This window comes from Bombus bifarius, unplaced genomic scaffold, assembly GCF_011952205.1.
Source record: "Bombus bifarius isolate JDL3187 unplaced genomic scaffold, Bbif_JDL3187 scf7180000008206, whole genome shotgun sequence".
Lineage (NCBI taxonomy): Eukaryota > Metazoa > Arthropoda > Insecta > Hymenoptera > Apidae > Bombus > Bombus bifarius.
In genome coordinates this window covers 89301-116363 of record NW_022884510.1, presented here as the reverse complement: position 1 = coordinate 116363, position 27063 = coordinate 89301, and the positions used below count along the sequence as shown (strand labels likewise).

Sequence of the window (27063 nt, the reverse complement as noted above, 5' to 3'; positions counted from 1 at the left end):
GAACACTTTGGTCAACGATGGACTGGATTCAACGATCGTGGTCGATCGGCACGAGTACACAGCCATTGAGCAGGATCCTCTGTCGTACTGGTAATCGTATAAAAACACCTGCTGCCCAAAGAAGATCTCACTCGAGGGCCCAGAAGGTGCGTCTACTATCCATCGAGGAGTATCCCGAATAACGAAATCGATATCGACGCTCTTAAACGCTCCATGATAAAACGAGCGTTGTACGCTTAACCAAGGGAAGAGAAAGAAAGCCGAGAAAATTCACGTACCGTTGATCAATTCGCCGAAAGCGCAGAATCGATACGAACACTCTCTTCTATACTGTCTATGTATCCATCGGCCTCAGATCGAAGTAGAGAAAGGCAGGGCCAGTTTAATCGACGGTAGCAAAAGCGGAAGCAAAAGCGGAAGCAAAAGCGGAAGCAAAAGCGGAAACAAAAGCGGAAACAAAAGCGGAAACAGAAACAGAAGCAAAAGCAGCCGAACAGCTCGACGGAATACACGGTATCTCTGTCCTAAGTTGACAGATTATAGGCTATATTGCGATAAGGTATCGTAAGGCTAAATTCGGATAAGAGGCTAGCATGATCCGCGTGTGTGCAGGCGGCATTCTCCACGGCCATGACCGAGTGAAGTAGCCGGGGATCGTCAGACGCGTGGTCCACCATGTTGAACGTAATGGCAGCGGTGACGACGAGTCTACCTAGCCGAGTAGATCCGACACCGACATCTTCCAGCAACACCAGCGCTGCATCGGGCACCGCGCCGAATAACGTGACGTCAGTTCCTGTTGAGAATCCAACGGTTGAAAATCTACCCGAGAACGTGAACGTGTTCGTAGTTGTGATCAAGGGTATCATTATGGGCAGCATCATCACGACGGCAGTGCTAGGTAACGCTTTGGTGATCGCCAGCGTGAGAAGGCACAGAAGATTGCGCGTGGTAACAAACTGTTACGTGGTGAGCTTGGCAGCGGCTGACCTCTTGGTGGCCATGTGCGCGATGACGTTTAACGCCTCGGCTGAATTGTCCGGAGGCAAATGGTTGTTCGGTCGGTTCATGTGCGACGTGTGGAACTCGTTGGACGTTTACTTCTCCACGGCCTCGATACTTCACCTGTGCTGCATCAGCGTGGATAGATATTACGCTATTGTCAGCCCGCTCGAGTATACAGTGATCATGAGACAAGGGACGGTGGGATGTATGCTGGGTAGTGCATGGATTTTACCGGCTTTGATCAGCTTCATACCGATCTTCATGGGTTGGTACACCACGCAGGAACATTTGGATTATATGGTGAAGAATCCGCAGGTAAGCTCGATATTCTTAACGATCCCTCGATTCTTCCATTACTATGCTACGAACATCGTTCTTTCGGATTCTCATATTTTTCAATCCTTTCTCGTATATTTCAATACGATTGATATATTTCATTTTTTACTTTTCAAAAAGAAAAAAAAAAAAAAGAAAAAATCACATTATCCGTTCGAGATATTTCTCGATTAAAATCTTTATACTCTCTCCGACTAGGAAATTTTTCGTGTTTTCTAAACTCTTGAACAATCGTTAGACGCGATAAACTTAATAAGTTTGCGAAACATCAACAACGACGAGTTTTGTATAAGGATAATGCGCGAAAGTAATACATTTTCTACAACGATCGTTCATTCGCATAATGCAAGATGAATGTTCCGGTTAACAACTAGATTCCGTAACGTGTCTAATAAGCGTTCTAACCTCCATAGGAAATTGTGAATACCGACTATAATTCCTCGGGGATAAGAGGATTTGCGCAAGAGGCTTTTCCCCAATTTGCATACGCATACGTTACGGTCAAATCGACCAATCACGTCCTTGACGTGGTCCTCCACGTAACTTGCACTATTGTTTCCTTGATTGGCTAATTTGGTTATGTATAGCGGTCGATGCATCATGGGAACACCGTCGTGAACGGCCATTGTAAATTCAAAAGTTGCGGCGATTCAATGCCGGAATATCGAATTTACAGCACGAAGGATCAATCGTCGTTTGCTCTCAGCTCGTTTATTCGTGGCTTTGCCAACAAGTTTACAAACCGTATATTCTTCCATCGGTCACAGGTTATCGAAAACGATGCTGTGCCTCCTTCTTAGATCGTCAGCAGCTATATCTAGCGCAATTTCTAACATTAGATTACAATCTAAGATTACAGTCGAAACGATTGTACGATCGTTAGTCGTGATTAACGATTACGAAAAGTTTGCAGGTGGAAAAAACGCACAGAACTAAAAGTGTTCAACGCAACAACCGATTATACAATGTCTTACGTTAACTAGGTGCGTGTCGTTGCAAAAAGGAATCGCTCCATTTTTAAACTCTCGTATGACTGATTGTCTCGTTTGTTATCTTTCATTTTCTCGAGGCGTAACCGTTTTCTTACGCGATCGTTATAAATGGAAATCTCTACTCGCTATTATTCGAACGATCGTATCGCGTTTAAGGTTGAGATTATTCGGGTAAAGTAACGCTTCTCGGATGGAAATTGCATTATAAAAATAGAATCGTTCGTTAATCTAATGCAACGATTCCCGTATTCGTGATAAAAATGTCGAGTGTCCATGCCTGTTTCGCTAGCTGACTGGCTGGTTGGCTGGCTGGCTGGCTGGACAAATCCAATTTAAGAGTATCTTCAGCCGGCTGTAATAAAAATAAACCACCGTGATATCGAGGAGTCGATGCTCCATTTGCAGTTGTAGTATAATTGGACGGGAGAATTCCTACCGCCAGTATTAAATTGCAGTTTCCGGTTTCGTGGAGCGCTAAACTTTTCAATGCTACGCACTCAAACATTTCTGATTTCATGACAGAATCGATACGTATACCGGATTCCTTGTTATCGTTATCGTCTTTAAACAGTAATACCTCTAACGTTTTCTACACAATTATTAAAATGTCGATTCGATCAGAGAATCGCGCATGATCGCTCGACAACTCTGTGCACGATTATTTAAGGAACCGAACAGTTGGAAATTTGTAAGATCGCTGTTTCTCGAAATTAATTCAGGAATTGGCGGGTCAGTGCGCATGGAGAATCGCGGAATCGGAGTTTGGTTTCACATAGTTATTTAACTATTCGATTGCTTATTTAACGAATAAATAAATATTTACAAACGAAATTGTATCGTGCGATTATATATCCTTCAATTATGCATCCATCAATTTCCTTCCTGCATTATAAACATCTCTATTAGCTGAAACTGCTAATACTGTTCAAATTGTGCGAGCAAAATGGAACGATCGAGCTGTTGTGCGAAAAATCAAATTTTTAAATAATTACGATTTATTTTTCAACCAGTTGCAATTATTCCGGGCTGCAACGATTCATAATTCCGAGTAACAACGTTGTTTAATAAGGTTAGCGCAAATACGATCCCTCTCGTTAATCGTCTACCCAAAGATTAAAATAGCGTATTTTCTTTAATTAACGCTAACTCGAAGCGCGATTAGTCGGAGATTGGCTTCGTTATTACACGATTTTAATGCAACTTAAGAATAATACGATACATTGTTTCAAAATGAAGTTTACGTAAGCGCGGGGAAAGGTTTCATCTCGTTATACCGCAGGTTTTAGCATAAATTCTGTCATGCACGATGGAAACTGCCATCGTCAGGCAAAATTGAATCGAAAATGTCGCTTTAGCTCTTGGTAAAAAAATCAAAACTAAGCGATCTAATGAATAGTCTTTCTCCACCATTATGTTTCGCGCGTTGCCATACATTTTTCATTGATAACCGCTTGCCAATGTTTCCGATATGCCAATACCGAAAAGACGATCTAAGGTTCAGCTTACCTTCAAATGGGGAAATTTTACTTTTCTTTGCTTCCCTGATACACGTCATAACGTAAATTGCAAACTTTCGTTTATGCGTATGTATTATAAAACGCGCGCTATGACTCGCACAGAAGTATTTTACCGATCTTTTGTTAGCTGTTAAATCATGTTTCAAAGTATTAAGAAAACACGGAAACGTTTGTTGAAATATTGCGAAACGCTAAATCCAATTGGTTTCAAAATGTACGATTCAAACTGTATTTTGTTCGTTCGAATTTTGCGAAAGCCAAATGTTTTCCTTGTTTCGCGCTAATTTGGTCAAGCTAATTTCGTACGAAGAAAAATGTTGCACTTTGGCACGTTAGACGTTGCCTCGAGAATAGTTATCGTGCCGATTAAGAGAAAAATAAGTTGCAACTCTTTGAATAAAATAATACGCGACAACCAGCTATCTCTGATAAAGACGAACGAGAAGTTGTAATGCTAAACGATACTGGTGTTAAAAGAATAGAAAAATAATTGTTTCAACGAGAAAGTAACTATAAAGAAAATACAACGATACTTTTGTCGAGAAGCATATAAATTCTATGCTAAATATAATTTTCTACGACTGGTTACATTATACAAGCGTGTAAGACTGTTGCAAGATAGAACTACGATTGTCGGTGGCAGCTGCTGCTGCTGCTGCTGCTGCTGCTCTCGTTCAACTATCGTTGAGCAAGCTGAAAACATGTTGCATCGATCGATAGATTTAACTAATCTAATACAGCTTTTTACAACAAACTCTCAGAAAATTATTCATTCCTCGTTTCTATCGGAAGATCTTCGCTCCTAGCACTTACATCGTTTAAGTTTCGCTTTAACTCGTCGAGTTCTAACTTCAGGATATTGGTAAGCCGGATAACGAGTTCACTCGTCTTTCCTAGATAACGAGTTAATAGGCCACCGTGTAATTTATCCTGTTCGTCAATCCCGTCGTCCCACGGGAGCTGCAACCTGGATGCTGTAGTTTGTAGGCTCTTGCGTTGATTACATAGACGACATAGGCGAAAGCCTCGGGAGTCATAAGTGTTCTGACTCCAGGGAATAGTCACTGCTGAGAACACGCGAATCGTTGCAGCATTTCCGTATAAAGTCCACTTATGCATAAAACTGTGTGACAGCATACGTCGTTTCGCTTAAAGAAAACCGCGATATTTCTGTCGTTCGGTTAGCAACTTTAACCGGATTCGCGAACGGATTTAACGAATAATTGATTTTGTTACAACATTAGTATCACTTTCCGCTTCGCTCCTTAAAAAATCGAGCTTTCATTCGCTGTATTAGCGAATGACGCGATGAAAATTTCTTCGAAAGTTCGCTCGTCCTCGTCGAGCCTCGGATAACACAGTTCGTGGTCGGCTCTGCACCTTGAAACGATCGTTTCGTTGTCAGGCGTGGTCAGGACAAAATCGCGTATCGATCAGGGTAAAATCGCGAGGGATCGTAGAGCGGCCGATACAGCGTATCCGTGTCGTTGCAGGTCTGCTCGTTTGTGGTGAACCGGCCGTACGCTGTGATCAGCTCGTGCGTCTCCTTCTGGATCCCTGGCTTGGTGATGATAGTGATGTACTGTAAGATCTACAAGGAGGCTGTCAGACAGAGAAAGGCGCTCAGCAGGACGTCCAGCAACATCGTGCTAAACAGCGTGCATCATCACAGGTCCTCGACCAGACAACACCATCATCAGCAGATGCTGCTTCAAGCGGCGGCCGAAACCGGTGAGTTTGCACTATTACACGTATAACGTTTTAGCGTAGGTTACGTTAGTTCCGCTTCCGCTTCCGCTTCCGCTTCCTGTTCCCGTTTCCATCGCTAAAATGGAAACATTTGCTTGTCATCTCAGAGAAATCATTCGCCTCGCAACAATCATGGTTTCTTCGGTTCTTTCTTTTTCACCATCCCGTTACCCTAGAAAATAGCATGAAATATATAACAGGTTTCTTCGGGCATAGTCTGCGTGAAAACGTTTTAAACGAATCGAACCTTTGTAACGATTAGAAAAATTAACCCATGATATCGAATCCATTATAGCGGTTCGTACGACGATCAACCAAAGTGGTTAATCGAAAGAAGAAATATTTCAATAGTATAATAACGTGATAATGGATCTAAGAAAGGCGAGAAATGGAGCTAAGAAAGGCGAGAACATTTTCGCGAAAATTATGGCATAATCTTGCGGTGGTGTGTGCGTGAACGAGTTTCTCAAAGAGCGTGGTTTCCAGTTGTCGAACAACACTGACGTGACACGACATAGAGTGAGATCGCGGGGATCGGTGAAGGCGCGGTTACCCGGAAACTGGATTTTCTTTCTTCGACATCCGCCATTTCTGGCACGAGCCGCAGTAACTCTGCGCGCGGCATTACAGCTTAAAATCCGTTGCTTGCTTTCTCGTTCTTGCAAAGCTTTGCAATGGCGATGCAAAGACACGGTCGAAAAGAATCGCCAGCAATGCATCGAATATCGACATAGCTGTAACATAGATAGAAACTGAAGGAGCGACATGGGAATAGGAAGTCTAACGACGTAGAGTAAATAAAGTAGAAGGCTCGTAGAGTAACTACGCGAGTATAATTGTACGCGTCGGAACACTGGCGGCTGTGGGCAGATTGACGGAGGAAAGGAGTTGCAGACCAGACAGAAAGATCGCAAAGTGCGTGACTATCGAGGGACTGTCCCTCGTAGATATGATAGAATATCGCGATTTTATGTCGCCCCGGCATAATAAAGGTCGGACCACGATCCTTGAACTTCGTAAGACGGTAGACGGCCTGTACGCTACTAAAGCACGATCCTTGCTTCTCGTAAGACGGAAGACAACAGCTATCGACGAGTGATTCTTCGCATCTGTCCCGCGGTTGATCGCTCCACATGGGGGTGAAGGTTAAGAGCAAAAAGTTTGCTTCTCTTATCGAATAATTTATGACTTTGTTGATCGTTGGAGAGTTTGTCGGGCCTAGGCAGCCCTCTTGGGGCCCGCTCGGCGGCAATGTCGTAAATCCTTGCCCGTTTCGACCCGTTACAGGTCTCGAACGATAACACGGATCAACGAACGGCGCGCGAGTATCGTGCATGGCTGGTTTGAGAAGGACAGAGCGGCCTCGATTCAGCCTTCTCTCGCTATTTCCATGCCGCATCCACTTACACGCTAACATGTGACTACGTGTGGCGTACTCTATCTTTGTTGCTTATTTTGAATTCTTCGTTATTTTATTACACTATCGAAGAATCATTAATCGTTTAAAAGAAGAAATTTTTATCATTAATCGTTTGTCATTTATCGAGGAAAAGAAAAGCAAATAACGATATCCGCACTACGAACGCCCCGAAATTGGCTGCAATCGACTGGAAAGAACGCAGAAATCCAGCAACTTTATGGTTGTATTAGCGTCTTTGATCTTCTTCGTTTCAACATGTAACGCGCAAATTGTTACGAAGCAGAATCGATCGAAAGGATGAAGCCAGAGATATGCCGATTTTGGGATGAGCGCGAGCCCTCGAGATCGATGAAAAACACCTAAACGTTGAAGTTTGCAATCGCATTTTGATCGACAGGCATTGTGGTTTATAGAATTAAGGTCGTCGATTGAAAGCGGTCGAAACGGTTGAACCGATTAAATGGGATTTTGCGGTCTCCTAATAAAATCGTGGTTTTCCGCTATTTTCGTTTATACGCTGGACGATGACAATCGGCTTCGTACGGCTTCCGGCTATTATAGACGAATGAAGAGACTGGCCGATTTCGAGGATCCTACAGAAATGAGATATTTAAACGCGGTAAAGACATTCTTGAAATTTCGTATCCAGTTGGCAAAGAGTCTATAGGAAAGTGGAAGGTGCAAAGACGCGCACATTGCACGTAATTAATATCGATGCAAGAATATATAAAATATCCATGTAGTATAGTAAATATACTACATGGTATACTACTAGCCTAACAGCATACTATGGTTGTATTGTCTGGTACGTAGAACAATGTTCTACTTAGATTCCAATTTTAATCATCGTCAGAAAAATATACTCGAGTCGAAATAAAATTCAGTCTAATTAAAATAAAATTCAGTGGAATTAAATTCGTACGTTATAAGATTCGGTATCGTAGAGGAAATATCTCAATTATATACAAATTGATGATTTCTCCTCTTACGACTTCCATTTACCGTCCAATTTACGTAAATAATCGACGATAATCAGTGCATATTCCTATAATAAGCACCGCAAGTCCTCTGGAACAAAATTGTGCGAATCGTATTCGCGCACGATGAAACGGGTGTTTTGTTTCTGGCTGACAATGAGTCGAAAAGCGCTGTAAACGCGAGCGATGAGGCATATGTGCTATTCACTGATCCAAACATGGCTGTTGTTCGTGGATGTCGAAAGGTCGGTCACTCGAAAAAAGCATTAGCGTAAACTGAAGCGTGCGGTCGTCGCAAACGAGTCCGTAAAAAGTCGCCGTCGAAAAGTTGGTTTATTTCTAAAATAGTTTTATTTTCTGTTTCTACCGAAAAATTCTGATCGACGAATCGCTCTTACACACACATATATATATATATATGGTGTATCGGTTGTTGAAATGAATTCATCGATCTGCTGATCCCTTGGTGTACTACCCCTTTCCTGCTTGTTTTTCCAGCAGTTTGTTTTTATTGCGTTTTACGCGTGAAAGGTTTCGTCGTTATTCATCGCCTTTATATTTACCAGTTATCTTTTCCAAAGTGGCGTAAATGCAAGTTTCTATTCATCCTTTTCCTTATTTTGAAAAGATGTTGAAAAGGATCGATCGGTACATCGGTAGTTGGACAAATTTCTTTCTTCCCATCAAAAATAGGAATAAGTACAATATTTTGTTCATCGTAATTTTACTTAATAATAACTTAATAATTTTGTAATACAGCGGAGTTAACGAGAAAATCGAGGCGATAATCGAGCAAAACGTAACGTAGATATTGAAATAACGATGTTGGCAATTTTCCTCCATTTAGCAAGTTCTCCTCTATCTTTTATTTCATTATTCTCGCAACAGAGGAACATTCGTCCCATTTGATAATAATTGTACATCCCTCGCTATTGCATTTCCTTTTCGTACCACGATTTTCAAAATTTACCATTTCCGCTTCGTTCTACGTTATCACATACAGCGCAAGTTGAGTTGGAACTTTTGCGTTTCCGAAAAAATTCATTTTATCCTGGTTTCTCATTTTTCTCGTTTCAACTAACACTGTACGACGAATAAACGATTAAAAAGAAATGGAAAACGAATCCTAATTCGATTCGCTGTTGGAAATCTTAATTAGATAAGAAATTAGATAGAAAGTTTCCTACATCGGTACATAGGTACATAGATCGGCATATACCTTCTGTGCCTTATAGATTCTTATAGTTCTTCTACAATTATTATATATGAATTAGAATGTTCTTGTTATTAGGCTAATTTGCATAATACCGAACGAGTGCTTATTAAAAATCTCATACATTTTTAAATTTATAAAAAGTTCGCGTCTCGGAAAATGTATAATTTCGAATACGTTTTGGTAGTTGGTGGAATAATGACATGTACGGGCTTGATGGAACGGATCGGTAAAAGTTCTATCGCGTTGTAGTGGAGTTGGAAGCTACCGAAGAATGTTCGCGCTATCGATTACACAATCGAGAAGTACGAGTTTACAAAGCTGTTGGAAATGACTGCAGATTCCACTGAAACTAACACTTGTCGGGTTACGAGCCGCCAAATGGATAACTCTGTGACTGTACGTAGTTGCAGGACATGTACGACACGCTGTAAGTAAAATTGAATTCGACAAGACCAGACAGCAATTGTCATCTAAACCCGAATATCATTCGATGAATTTTCACACCTACTGTAAAATCAACTTTCCTATTACTGTTCAATTCAAGAGCTAATTAACGAGATTTTACGCGATCTGTAAAATTCATTATCTATAAAAATGCTAAAATTTATGATTATCGAGAGTGCGCAATAAGGGTGTTTAGACATCTGGTGACCATCTTTAGACATCTTTTGCCCGAGGAATAGAGTCTGGTTTAGGTAAAGAGTCGTTAGGTTAGGTAAACACCAAATCCCCAACAATCGTAATTACGTGCAATTAAACGAATAAACGATCGAAATGAATAACAAGCGAAACAAACTACAAACAAAATAAATTAATAAACGTAACAAGTATCTTCTTTTTATCTACGTTAAAAATGCATTAATATCACGCATAAAACATAAAATACTTAAAACACTAACTAAATTTTGTTTATCGAAAAAACAAACGCAAAGAAAAGCGTTACCTGTGCGTTAAATGTTTTCAACAATTGTTTAAAGAAAAAAGAAAGGAAGGAAGACAGAAAGAAAGAAAGAAAGAATGAAAGAACGAACGTATAATATTTTAATTAAAACAGCTTTATTTTCTAATTTCGAATCGTTGTTTCTTTCTAATCGTAAGATGCAAATGGAAAATCGTTAGAAACCACCGATAAACAACATACTGATACAGCACTGGTACGCTTTGAACCACGGTTCACAGAAATAATCGAACGAAACTAAAAGGGGATGAAGCGGTTGAAAAGCACAAACGGTAAAGGAGCCGTGCTCGATTCTGCGTCGCCTTTAATGACCAGTCATTAATAACGGCACAGTACGTGCGGGAAATTTACGAGCGCGTCTGTTCAACTGCAGTTGCAACGAAATTACGGATCCGCTACAAGCCGCCCCTTCTCCGTTCTTGATGCGCAGAGGACTCGCCGGCCAGCTGACCTTGACCCTTAAACGTATCCTGTCATCGTTGGAATTTTGTTCTGGTAAAAGTTTGGAGGAGTCACGATCGAGGAGAGGCCAGCGGCGTTCGTTATAATTTTCGCTTTTGTCTCGTCCATGTTTCAACAATTTTCCATCTTCACGGTCTATACCTTCGCAATGTTTACCGTATAACATAGTTAGGGTTGTTTGCGTTTCGATCGTTTTTTTCCGATGCCAACAATCACGTTCTATATACGTTTCGATAGGATTTCTTGCGTCTCGACCAGTGGCCTTGACCTCGCACGATTCCACATCATCGGCAACGTTCGAGCTGAATGGTGGTTAACAGATCGAAAACGAAGGGATGGGTGGGTAGCCGTGGAAGGTCAGGGTGACAGTTACCGACCGGGTATTTTTATTCTTGGAACGTTGCGAATGCAGTTTTATCGCGGAGAGACAAGTTGTTTTTGGTTACGTAAACAAGGAAATTTCCGGACTTCATGACGAAGGAAAAGTGGCTCGTTACATTCTTGTCACGAAAGCTGCAATTATCCTCCCAATGTTAACTCTGAAGAGCACGCAAAGATTAACGCAGCTACTTTCTTTATCTTCAGATTGTTATTTGTTCCGTTTTGCTTTTCTTACGAAAAACGTTTCATAACTTTCACGAAATTTCTTCGATGAAAGAAAGTGTCGAGTTTCATAAAAATTGTCTAAATAAGTAAGATCGACGATACTAGGGTTGAACGATAAGAAACGAACTAATTGGCAAATGTCCTTTTATTTCGGTATTATTATTATTTATTATCTTTTACTTCTGCTTTGAAATACGCTGGTAAAATTATCGTAAGCCGCTTATTACTTTTTTTTTTTTTTTTTTTTTTTTTTTATTAGAGAAATCTCACGCGTCGATATCGTTCGTTCGCGTATCATTCATCGACACGTTCTCCGGCCTTCCATCCGTTTCGCTAATAACGGAACATTTAACGGGACGTATTACTTTACATATTTAATATTATGGTTATTCGCGATAGACTAGCTAGTTTCCTCTTTTAATCCGTTATCTTGGCTTTTCTATGACCAAAATTAACGATTTATTTCGTTGTACATATATTATTAAGAATTGTCAGTTATAACATTATAAAATACCGAAATACGACAGTTGCGTAAAAGTTACTCGTAACGAAATAAAACTGGAAATACGTCATGATCGTTATTCTCATTCTCCGAGCCGTGCAATCTCAAGAGTTGACATTTACGTCAAGCAACGTTGCTTTTATGACGTAAATACAAAATGGTACGATATTAACTTGACGTTTAAATAAGATTTAAATTAGCTTTAATATCATTGTTGTTAATCCGATCTCTTGAAAGTTTACCTGACGTTATTTATTAGAAACGTTAATTTTATATCGGTAAAATTATAAAAGACGATTAGCAACGCCTGAAAGATTATATTTCTACGAGTGAAAAATTAGCAAACATCGGTGTAGAGGATCGTAGGCAAGCGCAGTCGCTACCGTTCCAACGATTCCATCTTAAAGCGTTCGTTCTGTTACGTAACGATCAGCGTTACAATCAGCCTAATAAGCATAATTTCCATGTTACGTTCTCGTTACAGTATTTTTTTTTTTTTTTTTTTTTAAGAATATTTCGTAGCAACGCTGTCTTTCGGTTGCACGAGTCGACATCGACGCAGTGAACACGGTTCAAGATACTATCGATGTAATTAGCAACATTGGACACACGTATTATTACAAAACAGCGTGCGGATACAACACCGTTACTTTCATAATTGCACAACTAAATAATTACTCGTGCTCGTGTTGTTGCATAAAAAACTGAGACATATTATAAAAAGCACGTAAAAAGGCCGCGGAGCATACCGTCGGGGCAAAGGTCACGGTTTGCCGTGGCTAATTCGTGCTCACGCAAACCCTTTGGCTGGCAGCGTATCTACGAACCCAAGGCGCTCTGTCTTACCAGTGATGGATGTTGCGAGGGCCCCGACTGGTAGCGACGACTGTTGCGTTACTATTCCATCAACGAGTCTCCTAATCCCGGCCCCTTGTTCTTCCTTCTTGCACGAGTGCAGACAGTGCAAGTTAACACGTTGACCGTTTTCAGTGGTCATCGGTGACAACGTTGACAAATTTTTTGGGATCATTCAGTGTCGTATTACACTTCCGTAATAGGCCCTTTACACCGCAAATTTACACCGTGACCTCGGGAGACATTTAAGCCAGTAGTTTTCACACTCTGATTTTAGTCACGGCGTATTCTAGAAAATGTACAGATATCTCGACCACCCACTCTTTATACAAATTTGAAAGTTTAGCGAAAAGTCGAATTTATAGATACGAAGGTCGATAGACGATCGAAGTCGTTTGGTGATAACGCTAGACTACCTGTAGTTAGGTAAAAATAAGATAAATTTCGTGGACTAACGAACGTTTCAACAATGCGAATAACTTGGACAGAGTCGGAGAAGAAACGCGCGAATGCGATATAATGTATCAATTTATCCCAGAGCAACGTATACGTGTAAAAGTCGCGTACCGTACTACGTGTTAATAGCGCTAAATGCCGGCTAAATTGCCCGGGGAGTTAAATTGATTTTGTCAAGAGCCGCTGGATGCTGGCCTAGGCCTCCCCAGGGTGATGTTGGCGTACCGAGCAACGTTCCTATCCGTTCTTGCACCGTCTCTAGGATAAACGGTACGATTTATGAAAAGTGGTCCCGTTCTATGGGTGAATGGGTGAAGATGTTGCAGCCGGAACCGCGTATAATAGCTGCGCTGGTCATCGCCGTATGACCGAGTTACTTCGCGCCAGGTATAGGCGTGTTAATCAAGTATGAGAAGAGTTTCAGAACGTTGACACTTAACCGCGAATTACGAACGCAACAAAGAGTTTGATACGTAATAAAGAAAGAAGAAGATAAGTCGATATCGTTCGTTTCTTGTTTCGATACGATACGAAAAACTGCGAACAACATGAAGAAACAGTATATGTCTATATTTGCATATCGCCTTTATCTCCTATTTCTCCGAACAATACGATGATATATGCGTATTGTAGTATCGTGGACAAAAAGGTCTAAGGAGATATCGGGTAAATCATAAACAATGTCGCGAGAGCCGAGGCGTCGTCGGCTCCATCAATGTGTGTCGTCGGTCCTTCGATCGAATGGTTTCGTAGAAAAGGCCTGCGTGACCCTGGCCACGAGTATTTGCGGAACACGTGCGTGGTGGGCCTAAGAAAAGTCAAAGAGATGCTAGAACTGGCGGTGTCAGCGAAGAAGCCAGAGAGTAAAATTTCGAATGCCGCGAGACAAATTGAATCGGGAATAAAAGTGACGGACGAGCATTGACAAATATCGCCTTGTCATTAGAAAAATTTGACCGGCCAAACGTCAAAGTACAGATACCGAAAGTCTAACGAAAAGAAGAGAAAGAACTGGAAATCTGGAAAGTAAATTTAATAAATAAACGAAAGATATAGGAAGAACGTAGGAGACGAATATCGGAAGATGTATATTAAAAATTACATTTTTTAAAGCAAATTGTAAATCCAGCTGCAAATCCAGCAAATCTCAACTTCGTTAAAAAGTAGTCGACGCCATCCTCGCACTGCCTGGTTCCTGAAAACGATTTTACGTCGTCGACCACTTGAATTTTCTCACCGCGACAACCATCAACCTTTCGACATCGAATCGAACTTGGAGACCGAGGCTTTTTCGATGCGATCAAGACCAGGTTTCTTACTTTGCCCCCGTTCGCCTCTATCCTCCACGATTGCGTAAGCAAAGAGGGGAGACATAGGCCGACAGGAGGCGCTCTCGATATTTACAGCGGACTGTTTTCAAATATGTATATCGCTTTCTACTCGAATTGACAAGTGGGACGATCGATATTCGGCGCTGGTGCCGCGGAATCCCTCTTGCCCCGTCTGTCGCACCGATGCCAGGTTCCTGCAATCGCCAAGCTTTTGCAAGTGCCTCGCGAGCCTACGGAAATCAGACCGGCTCGAATCGAACATCTGCATTGACTTACGAAAGTACTCGAATACTTTTCACAGGAAACTTGTCACGAATATATCGCGTACGCTGCACGAAAGTTGTTGAAATTTCGTTAACGTTGTAATCGAAACAGTGGCTGGCGAAAGCGCTCGATCGCCTGGAAAAACTTTTCACGATAACTTCAAAGCCTTAGGTAATGCACGCGAAGCAGAGAAAAAAGATTCTAATATTATATTCCTTATTTAGAACGTTTTGCGATTCGCTTGAAAAATATGACCAAATTTATAGACGATGAAATACTTGGACGTGTATAATAAGTTTCTTAAACAAAAATTACTGTTAAATCAGGTGAAACACAAACACGTGTAAACGCAGAACGTAAAACGCAAAGAAACGCAAAGAAATGCAAGAAAAAAGAAAAAACGTAAAAAAGACGTAAAAAAAAAAAAAAAAAAGAAAAAGAAGAGAACTCGAGCGTATCAGAGAATTGCGTTGTACGTGCGTGTTGCTCGATCCTTGGATATCGAAAGGCTAGAACTTGCGCGATCGAAAAATGTTTAAATAAACATTTTTAAACAATAAAACTGTCAGAAATTATGTTTAGCGGAGTCGATTTACCGATTTTAATAAGCGGACGTTTCATCGCAAACCAGATGCGTACTCGATTTCGGGCTCGTTTTGGTCGCTGAATCGCTCGATACTTTCGATATTTGTACTCTTTGAATCGATAATATCGATTGCATGGAAACAGCGATGGAATATAATCAGCGCTACTACGATCAGCTGAAATTCCGAACTTATGAATTTTTCAACAAGTAGAGTCACGTGAGAGGATCGCACGATTTGCCGTAGATTTGTTGAGCGATGGCATTCTGAAAAATTGACGGATATAAGTTGTGTCGGTATTTGAAAAATTATATCGAGAACGACGAGCTATTTACGCGAATTAAAAATGTTCTTTAAGAGAATAGACGAAGGAAAGGAGGAAGTGTAGCAAGAGGGGGAAGGGAAATAGGAAGAAACAGAAAAGACTAACCAAAGTGGGGTTAAGGATGGCTTATATATTTAATTTTCGCAAATATTCGTCACCTATTCGATCGAATGCGATCGATCGGTTGCAATTGTTATCGATATTTGCTTCTACAAAGCGACAAAGTGACGGATAAATGAAACTTTGCAAGTCAATTTTCCACTGTTATTTTAATTGAAAAAGATATTTTAGATTGGGCCGTTCATCCGCAACGTTCCGGAATCCGGCCAAGCGGCGTAAATACTTTCATCCTTGGCCTTTTTCACTGTGCAGGAATCATCAATCGGGTCGTGCACTCTCGAGATTAATCCGCACCTTACGCGCTTCAGCTTGAAATAGATGCTCGTTAATACGTGAGTTTTCTTAACGAATATTTCGCGTTACATTTCCATCGGTTTTATCATTGACTGCTTTTCCTAAAATATAGTCTGTAAACGATATATCGACGAAGGAAAGACGGTAGAACCGATTATCAAACACAAACGCGAAATACCATATTCAATTCGTCGAATAATCGTCGATGACTCTTACATTTCTTTTCACTTTCGATTTTTATTTCGCTCTGTTTCTCGATCGTTCCGTGAATCGATGTTCCGATAATTGGAACTCTAATATAATACAAAATAACTCGATTGGGAATTGAGAAAACGTTCTCGCAATAAAATTAATGCATCGTTTATTAGGTTCAATCTGGAAGGAAATCGGATCGCCAGATGGTGCGAAAAGAGTCGAAAATAAGTAGCAATGGTGCGCGCAACACGGTTCACAAGCTATAGGGAAAGCTTAAAACCGCTTTCGTTCCTTTTATCGGCTATCTAGAACGTTTCTTCGTGCTGCAATGTCATTATTGTTATCGTCGGAACGTCGGCCGAGTAGCCGTCCAGTTTTCCGAGACAATCGAACCGGACATTGGTAAATGAATTATTAGCAAAGCGTTCCGTAAGTGGATTAAACGTTGTTCCACGAGACGCTTTAATCAGATTAAAATCTTAAAAGCACGGGCAAACGTTTTTAAGCGAAACCGGGGGAAAAGTAGCTAGCGCTTTATCGGTTCAGCGTGACAATCTCTATCGAACACCATGTACAGAAGATCCGTTCTTGTTTGCTCACGGTTTTTACAAAGCATTTTTGGCCGAATTACGCGAAAACTTTCGACAAATATTTATCGATTCGTAAACCCAAAGAATTGGAGAATTTGATAGCGGAAAAATTGAATAATGCAAAATGAACGAACAAAGGAAACAAATAAATGCGATATCGAGCCTCTGTGGATTAATTTCGGAATTAGAGAAGCTGCAATCGCGAATAACTAAATGTAGTTGTGCGAGATGGACCGGTTTATAGAGTACGTGATCGCTGTATCCAAGCCAATCGTCGCTACCTTATTCGTTGGCAGAATAAGCGAACAAACACTAGCGGGAAGATGGTTTGATATTCTCCTTTAACCTTTAAAATTCTCTGGTAGATCAGCATCGGCACTACCGGCGAAGACGAAGAGGAAAACGAGAGGTCTCGGTCGCGGCCGTTTTCGACCTTATTACAGCGAATACGTACACGACTTTGGACCTTGCCACCACTTTTCCCATCGACATCGAGATTCCTATCTTAATCGTCGTTTTTACGAGCATGCAACGTCGGTCGCGAGCTCGACCTTAAGCTCTTGTTAAGTTAGCGGCGTACTCGCACGAACGAGGATCGGGGCTCTCGAATTGCGGATAATTCGAAGCGGAAATAACGCGTACGTGGATCGAAGCTGCTTTTCCATCGAGAAAACGTGTTGCCCGAATCGAATCGAGCGAAAGAAACCGAGTAATTTTTATTTGCAGCGTGATCGTGTACGGTTAATCGAATAGCGTTTCTTGTCGAATCATCACGCACACAAACGCTGCAAACGAAACAAACGAAACAAACGAAGTATATCAGACAGGAATTCAAATTCTTCAGAATCGAGTTGATAATGATTTACAATTACCGTAACGTTATCTAACAATTTCATCGTCCTCTCCATCATCCAATCATCCAATACACTTTTTTATCCGCTGAAAGAATAAGGCACGAATTGGGTTCGCGAATCGAAGCAAATCCGATCGAATCGAACGTCTTCCGACGTTGTTTAGTTGTAAAGTTAAACGACTGTGTTTAAGCACGGTACGGTCAGGTTGGGTGATGTACGTTTGAAGCCGGCATTTGACAACTTTTTTACCAACGTTCCTATGCACGTTTCCATACATTGGATCGCTTTAGCTCGACCTCCAGACTCCTTGGCGCTATCGTGCCTCGATACGAGCTTCATAAATAATCAACTTTCTACACACGAGTCTATACCGCCATGTCGGAGGTAAAATTCTGACACTGTGTGTGGAATTTTCAGCAACCATTTCGCTTTCGTAACATTACCGAACGTTCATTTATCCTAATTCAGCGAAGAATTTAGCGACCATCGTGTACCGTCGAATTCTTAACTCTCGTCGAGGAGAATTTTCGAATTTTCAAGCTTCTCGGTCTTTCCACTTTCATATCGTTCTGAATTTCTGAATACTCGGATTTTGGAATATCCGTGTTTCCCAAATCGAAATCCCAGCACTCTGGTTTTCTGCATTTTTATTTGGATATTCAAAGTTTTACGCTGTGCAGCTCCTGGAAACTTGCCCTCGTACACATCTGCCGCTATCCACGGAGTCGTTCAAACGTTTCGCTTGTATGCTTCGAAACGTTTGTAAGATAGCGTTTTGGAGCTAACTGCACGAGTTGGAAAAATTCAAGGTTGCCTCATTGAAGAGAACAGCGTTGTTCCATCGGTTCGACCTCGTAGGTTACGTAACTCGGATGAAAGAAAAAGTCTGCTTACGTGTGGCGACGCTGAGCGATCTTAAAGGCGATCCGCATTAGCGACGTTCTCCGCATTAGCGAGCCACGCGATCGTTCGATCGATCGGATCGACTGGCGGTGGACAAGGCCGGCTCCGTATCTCTTCTCAAGTATCGTTTCGACCGAAACTGGAAGAACAACGCGCTCCCGTCGCGGCTGTTGTTTTCCATTTCGTGGAATTATCGTCGCGTTGCATCGATTTCGCAGTTGGAAAACCAAACGACGTTAACGCGAGCCGTTTAACGTTCAATAGTATTGAACAAGTCGCAGTTACTAATCTTTTCGCGCTTCATGCCACGTGGCAATAGCACCACGATTATTCCATCTAATCACTTACGAAGAAATCGGTTAATCGGTTAATCGAATTGTCGTTGGGTTTCATGCGAAAAGTCATAGATCATTTATTGCACGTTGTTACGTATGCACGAGTTGATCGTTTATTTTCTTCTTTCTTTTCTAAGAAATGCTTGTTACAAACTTATAAATTCCTGCAGATTTCTCGTATATATGGATGTAGTTGACTTTTCGAATAGGAAAGCCAGCTGCAATAGTCGAATAGGAAAATAATTGTAATCGTTGTGCATTTACCGTGTACGTCAAGTAACAATTTTCGTATGGGTAGATTCGATGGCTGTAGATATTATACATTTGATTTACGCGAACAGCAACACTCGTCAAGCAACTAGTTGTTGTACCGTACATGTATTCTACATGGATTCAATGGCTTCCTGTATAGGAAAAACAATAGCCATTCTACTAGTTTCCTGTACAATTCCATGTATAAATAGATTTCCATAGGATTAACGACTATGAACGGGTTATACTTACTCTACATGAATAAGAATAGCTATTGTTTCCTATATAGGATGAATAGCGACGACGTACATGTATGACTGTCGTTGATAACCATTCGGCTACTTCTAGTCTATTTCTGCCATTTCACTGGCGATAGTACATGAATTTTGCCAAAATATACGATTTCGTCGTAAACTAATAATTCCAACCTTACTGCCTATCTTTATTTTATCAATTAATAAATAACTACTAATTAACGAACTATACAACAATTGAGTTAGCCGACTCGGTTTACTCTAATACATCCTAGTCTACACCAGACCCGATTTACAATCGTTTCGTCGAACAACTTGGTCAAGAAGCGGAATCGTTTATCGCAACGAGCGATCCAACAAGAGGATGGGGCATCGTTATTCTGTTCTGAAAGGATAATCGTTTTCCTTGTTTTGAACGTCATCGGTATTCCATCTTGCGCAATTTCAGTCTGCTCCGTTACGTTTCTACGCTCATGTGTGATTCCAACGCACGTAGAACCATCGAAACTGTGCTTGTAATCGTTTTATCGTTTCAAACGAGATGCTGGTCGTGCTGGAAAAAGAGAAGATCGGCTGATCCCGGTGAACATCGATCCTCCGCGAACGAATAAAAATTTCATAGCGAAAAGAGCTTCGTTGGCCAGTTGATCGAAAAATTCGATTCTTTCGATTCGAAATTGGACTACGCTTCGACTATGTGTTCCTTCTTGGAATTGGTTCTTTCGGACATGGCTCGTTTCAAATACCAAGATGGCAACCTCGAAGGAAACTTTCTCAATAGGGAGTTGTTGATCACCCACCACCAGTGTCCCTCCACTCTCTGGTAACTCTGTTTGTTTGTGACTTTTTCGAGGACAGTTGCTCGGTATATGAACGAACCGACCGGCACGACTCTTGATTTCGCAAAAGTTCGCTGCTTTGCGAGGGATGGCGTCTTTCAACGATACGCATCTCTGTACATCGAGGCTTGTCCACCGGGACGGTCTATTCCGATTATTCGACGATTCTATTCAACGAAGGATAAACGCGTTCAAGTAGTAGGAGTTTAAAACGCGTTTAAAATATAAAAAGTTTCGTATATATTTGGCAATAGAGAGAGAGAGAGAGAGTTACGAATTAAAAGGAGAAGCGCGTACGAGTTGGAAAATAAGCAAGCGTACGTGCCGATACTTTTTGTCGCCGCCTGTGGTATTTTCGACGCCTGAAAATATCAAACAAACGATACGATGCCGTGAAAGCGATAAAAATCGCAGGTCTATTATACATCCTCTTGGAGCCTTGTCGCGTCATGGGCGATATTTTTTCTCCGCGGCTATTTCGCAGACCCTGAAAGGAAATCGAGAGCTCGGGTCTTCGTAGGTCACCGTTCAAAGGCAACCCTGAACAAGAGAGACGCGAACGTCGAGGGCAACGCAGATAATATCGCGTCGGCGATCGATCGTTGGAACGCGAAAGTCATACGCGGTGACTAGAACGTGGAACGAGCGAGAAATATGAAGATAGGGCACTCTAGAAGATTATTCCGTGATAACATACGTCTTTCTAATCGCTACGAGCTTCGAGATTTACGACATGCCGCCCCGGCGCGCCGCGGCGGCAGCAGTCACGTTCCGCTGTAAGATCAATTTTCGTCGAATTCCAGCGAAACCTGGGTGGAAAAACATTCCGCAAGTTTACCGCTCGTTTTCGATCGCGGACTGATCGCTTGAAATTCAGTATTCACGATTAATAAACGAATCGTATGGAATATTTTGGCCCCCATCTTTCGCGTAATTGATACAAAAGAGACGTTTCCCTTTTCTTCGAACGAGTATCATCCTTCAATGGAATTTGTTAAACATTCAAACGATATTCAGATATAACGATATAACGAGATAATGGAATGAAATAATAAAATGATATTTATCATAGTAAGATGTGGCGCATATAAGCGAGAAATTTTTTCCAACAGTTTTAATAACCGTTGTTCTATTATATTATATCGTATTATATTATCACATCGTATCCTATATAATATACGTTTAATATATGTATAGTAGTAATTGATACGTGATGTTACGTAACGTAAAATTTGACCGTAAAAGTTTCGCATTATTTATTCGTTCAAACTTTTTGCGGTTTTCCATTTTTCTATTCGATTTTTGCGAGGATATCCGTCAGTTTCAGGAGAAAGGCGTGGAGCCGCGAATTTCACGACGCAAAGCGATTAACTCGTAGCATGTCGCTAGTATTTTCCGCGTGCCGAGTGTCACGATGCGGAAGAATTGAGTGCTTTCGCTGTCGACAGGTGGTCAGACAGACAGTTTCGTGCGACGCGGGCATCCACCATGTGTAACGCAAGGTGGCTAGCGTTCTGGACAAACGTCGTTTTTTTGTCGTTTCCTACAAAACGGAAAAGCAGAGATCGTAACCTTTGCGAACGTTGGTTCGGTCGTATCGATAAAGAAATCGAGGCATTTATTTTGTCTAATTACGATAAGAAATTGCGGGGAAGATTCTCCGACAAAATGTAATTTACGCGGTAAAAGTTGCAAGAGAAAATTGAAATAAAACGTGCAAAGGTTGCAAGCTGAATATCAAACTGAGTAGCAGATGGATGGAGATCTCCAAATATGTATTCCTCTTCGAATCAGAAATACAAATATGAATAGAAGAGAATTCAATAATATTAATACAGATATTTGTGCAATATCGGGGTTGTATTAAAATTAGATTTGTCGATTTTTATAAAAGTCTCGAAAGCGTTCGACGACGAAACGTACAATTAAATAAAGTGGCCTGCTATCGTACACGTATCGGACAAATAAATGGCGGTGAAACTTGGTGAACAATTTCATCAAATAGCAACGGTTAATCGTGCAGAAATTTGGCGATGCAAAGCGCCGTACACAATTATGGTGGAACCGTTCGCACCGTACGGCCGATGGCAATTCAATTAATTTAAAAGGCTGTCATTGTCACAAGGTGGCTTTGAAAGCGACCACGTCGTTCCCGACCACATCGTAATGCCGGTTTTATTAAATGTCTAGCTGCTTCGGTGCATTTTGTTTAATTGAGAATTACGTGATTGGGGACGGGAGACTCGTCGATCGATTATTATTTGAAGGCACGATCGATGATCCTAACGATCGCAACTAATTTTTTGTTTTATCTTCTCTCTCTCTTTCTCTCTCGTTATTATTCTCTCGTTATATTTCAAATTATGTTACTTAAGATACAACGGAGGCATAGCATCGTAAATGAAAACGACCAATTTCCGAAAAATTGAGCAATTATTTTTATACATTTTAAAAATAAACGAAAAACAACAACTCTTTGCACGCAAACATATTGCGTGAAAATACGTAATATTTAGCGGTATTCCAATTTGTACAGACGTATTTTAACTGCATCCTGATCAATAAATTCCTCGACAACCAAATATTCTACATTTTCTTTTCTCACCGTCCATTTTTTTTCTTTTCGATCGGAGGAACGGGATTTGAACAGGTCGATGCTCGAAACGAAAATACCCGAACGGACTGGTTGGTGGCCCTCCGCCGTTCCTATTGCATGCAACTGGCGTACGCGAGGCTCGTAGCGTCGCGGACCGTGAAAAGCATTCTTCCGGCGAAAGTGGTGCGAAAAGTTGGAGGAAACGGAGCGTATCGTGACAAATCAAATTGATTGTTCGACCGTCGGTGCCGCATTCCGCTGGATGTAATTGGCCTCGAAATCTATTTTCCAACATTCGTATTTAATCCCCATCTCTGCGACAACACGGAACTGACGCGTCGCTCAGATGAAAAGATGAAAATGGAAGCGCAAGATTTCGATTTTGCCTGCGGATCATCGAAACGCCACCGCTGTGCATTTCCTTTCTCTTTTTCGTTTACTCCCTTTATTATTGCACGTAAGCATGCTACTTGGGATTAACTCGACGGCAGCATCGGTGTTTCATAGTTTGTTGTTGCTTTCGCCCTTATGAAAAACCGCTTTCTCGTACCAACGAGTTGTTATCGGCGGGTTTATTCTTTATTTTTGCAGTTACGCCTGAAAGAAGAGACGCCTTTTTTAAAGTGGAAACGCTTGGCTCTACCGGTCATTTTTAGTATTCCATTAGTAAATTGGTGTGTATTATTTTTGTTAATTACGCGGCTTTCTTACTTATGTGGTTTAGTTGGGTCATGTAAATGGAAATGTCTAAATAGAAAGCGCACTATACGAATTAAACAATCGTGTTAGACGGCTAATTATCGTTGAATATCAGTCAGTTACGCGCAAAACGATCGAGAAGAGATCGAACGCAGGGATATAAATGAAAGGGTTGCGATGCGCAAATCTTAAACCTTAATTAATCATTTTGTCTGCACCTGGAAATACGAAATCTCGAAATCTCGAAGAAATACAAACAGAAGTAATAATCGATACAGAGTGCGCAATATCTTTCCATTTTAAAAGCTGTTCTCGCGTGTCGCGCGTACGGAAGCCACACGATAGACTATTTTTCAAGCGGACGAATCAATCAGTTTCATTGTTTTTACGGCAAATAGCCTGTCAACGTTGGATGCGGTTAATAATGGATTTCCAATTTTTCGACTAGGTAGGTTGAACCAGCTTCTGCTGCCAGCCAGCCCAGCCGTCTCACCCGTCCTTTCTCCTCTTCGTCGAGCTCGCCGATGTTACGGAAACGATTGAAAATCAAAATATCGCTGACCGCAGACATCCGCGGCCCGCGGTCAATCTCGCTGATTAATCATTCGGGATAGACCCAGCGTTTTCGTCATCATCGTCGAATCGCGCAGAATCTTTACCTCTTTCCTATTGTCCTTCTCCTTCTTCTGGTTAGCGAAGCTTGATCGACCGACTAAAACCGATCAACTCGATCCCGTTGTTTTCTTCGCTTCTTCTTCTTCTTCGCACTTTCATATCCTCTTTTCCATATTTTTCTTCGAATTTTCAAAATCAACCAGCAAATTTCAAGCTTAAAGACTACCGTGTTTGAATAATATCCGTCGATGTATAATATTCACGGCGGATCATACGTATAAAGCTGAAAAGAAGAACAGGATTAAACAGGAGTTAGTAAAATTGTTGATGCGTAGGGGTAACGGTTTATGCAAAATATTTTCCCGGTTAAAACGAAGGAAATGCGTTCTATCTAAATAGAAATTTCTTTCGTTCTCTACGTGTTTGTTTAACGGGCGATAGAAATGAAACGAGACCAGAAGAAAAAGTAAAAACAAGCGGAACATGGTTTCGAAGAACTGTTATCGTACGACGAGTAAAACAGTCTATATAACTGATTCAGAGATGCGAAGACATTCTTGACGATGACATTTTTAACGACCAAGTAGATCGAGTCAGGTTCAGCGTTAAAGCAAATATCAATTCACAGAGTTAGATAACCGTTTAAACGACTTTCCTTGCCCCCCCCCCCCCCCGCTTTGACGAGTATAGACGCGTAATAATCCTATTTTTATTACACGTTTACTGCTTTCAACTGCATTTAGGATGATGGTCGTAAATTGCCTTTACTGTAACGCGTTATTTTTACTAGCAATTTGTCGTTTTATGGTAGCGAATTATTATCTGGCATTTGCTGATTTACCACTGGCGTAATCTACTAACAGCCAGCCCTTTTTCTCTCTTATAACTTTTCCTATTCGCCGTGATTGTTTAAAAGAAATCTGACAAAGTGCCTGTTGCGCGATTTTTCTTCTTCCCATTCTCACATGGAATATCATAGGGGCAAGAGAAGCCTGCAACTAAGCTTCTCTTTTCTTAGTTGAAATTACACGTTAACTTGAAGGCTAGTTAAACGTTTGAAAGAGAGAGGAAAGACGAGAATTTTACGAGCAATAGAATTACCTTTGCAGGTTATTTTGTCAAAATTATGATATCGAAATGAATATGGTATCGAAAAGAAAGGAAACAGAGGCGGAGGAGGGGAAGAGGAGAGTCAACATTTTCTCACGATTTCACGTTGCAGCAACGCGCAGCGATGGAACAGAGGAGTCGGTTCCATTGCTAATGGAGCTGTTACGTCGCGAATTCGAAACACGAAACGCGTACTGCGGCGTTCGCTTTTCGAAAAAAAGCGTCGATACGAATTTCGGTCGCGTACAGCCGATAGAGGCGTTCCGCTTTACGGCGCGTGACCACCCAACTTAAATGTATCGACAGCGACGACGATACGGAACACCGGGAGCCTCGATAAACGTCGTTTAAATCGAGCACACCGATTTTCCTTTGTCTTCGAGAGCATGCTCCTTCTTACGACAGCTGCACGCGTGTCATGCTCGACATGCTCGGTTCCCACAAATCTCGATACTATCGTGTGTTACGTTCAGAAAAATCGCTACGTCGCGGATCTCGCTTCTTCCCACATACTCGTTCACTGTATGATTTTGAAAATATGATAAAGGCATAAATATTTCGATCAAAATCCAATCTCTCTTGAATATCGATCAAAAATATCGAGACGAAAGCCCTGTACGATTTCGGGATCGAATACACCATGTCTAAACTATATCCGATTATAGATGCTTACCTGGAAGAACGACGTTTCATACGCATCGACCTAATATTACGCGTGGAAACGTTTAGTGTAATAAAAATTCGTACCAATAAATTATCAAACACGAAGTGAAAATGCCGATGGGCGAACAAATACGAGCACTTTATTTAACAAATACCTCGAACAGCGTTGTCCAGTCCCAATAAAGCAGTACGTTTCTATTCGCCAATCTAATTAACCCCTCGTATTTCGTTCCATCTGCGTATCTTTTTCCTCCCCTCCTCTTCTTTTTTATACTTTCTCTCGCGGCTTAATGGCAACTGGGTCACGGGCCGAAAATATCGATGTTCCATAATCTCGTCGGTGAAAAGGCTTCGCGTTAGCGAGCCAGCCCCTGTGCACACGACCGAAAGCTCTCTCCGCGACTTTTGCTGAAACTCGACCGTCCTTGACTGAATCGAGCCGCCTCTGGTATTCGTCGTTTCGCGTTCACGGCCAAAGATCGCCGACTCTCGAGTGCATCCCGCTGCTCGAAAATATTCGCCCCTCCAACTCATCGGCGGCCCCTTCGTCCCCCTTTTCCTCGCTAGATATCACGAATGGCTCGCGAAAATATTTCGAAGCTCTTGGAAACTTTTTACGTTTATATCAGCTACGGAAAATATCTTGAAATCTCGTTAGAGACACGACTATCGCGACTACGTTCGTAAAATTCGACACGGATCTGAAATTATATATACGAGTTACAGGACGTTCGACGTTTATCGCAAACGTACGTACACCTGCGATTAGCAAAAGTGTACGTCAGCGTCAACTTTTCTACAGAGGATGTGTAGAACCATCTATTTCCAAAGTTATTGTCTCGCCGATAGCTGCAACTATAAACGCGTCATCGGGCTTTAGGCTCGATATTTTATTAGGCTCGATACGAGCGCGGTTCTAAGAATCGGGTCGCCGACAAGGGGCCCGACGCTCTCTGTTGTCGTTGTCCGCCGCCGAGGAACGCGTAACATCAACCACATCTCGATTCGCGTCAGAGACCTGGCAGCCAGGCCGCGCTTCGGAACAGATGGGCTGATGACGGAAATAAAGACGTGGGCGGCACACGACGACAATGTATATCGCCAAAGCGAAGTGCCTAACGAACCATCGATATCTCAACGGTCCTTTCGCCGAATGTTCGAGAAGAAGGCGTGCGTGACAAAGGTGGCG

General features: G+C 41.6%; 1 protein-coding gene across 1 annotated transcript in view; it reads left to right on the top strand.

Annotated features, from left to right (window-relative positions):
• The first annotated feature begins 586 nt into the window (after positions 1-586).
• The window catches only part of LOC117210518 (octopamine receptor beta-3R-like), a 98836-nt gene continuing 72359 nt past the window's right edge, over positions 587-27063 (top strand). Inside the window, exons 1-2 of the mRNA XM_033453630.1 lie at positions 587-1320; positions 5344-5581. Coding sequence (XP_033309521.1) covers positions 676-1320; positions 5344-5581 — 883 coding nt within the window. The 5' untranslated portion in view covers positions 587-675. The remainder of the gene's footprint in view (positions 1321-5343; positions 5582-27063) is intronic.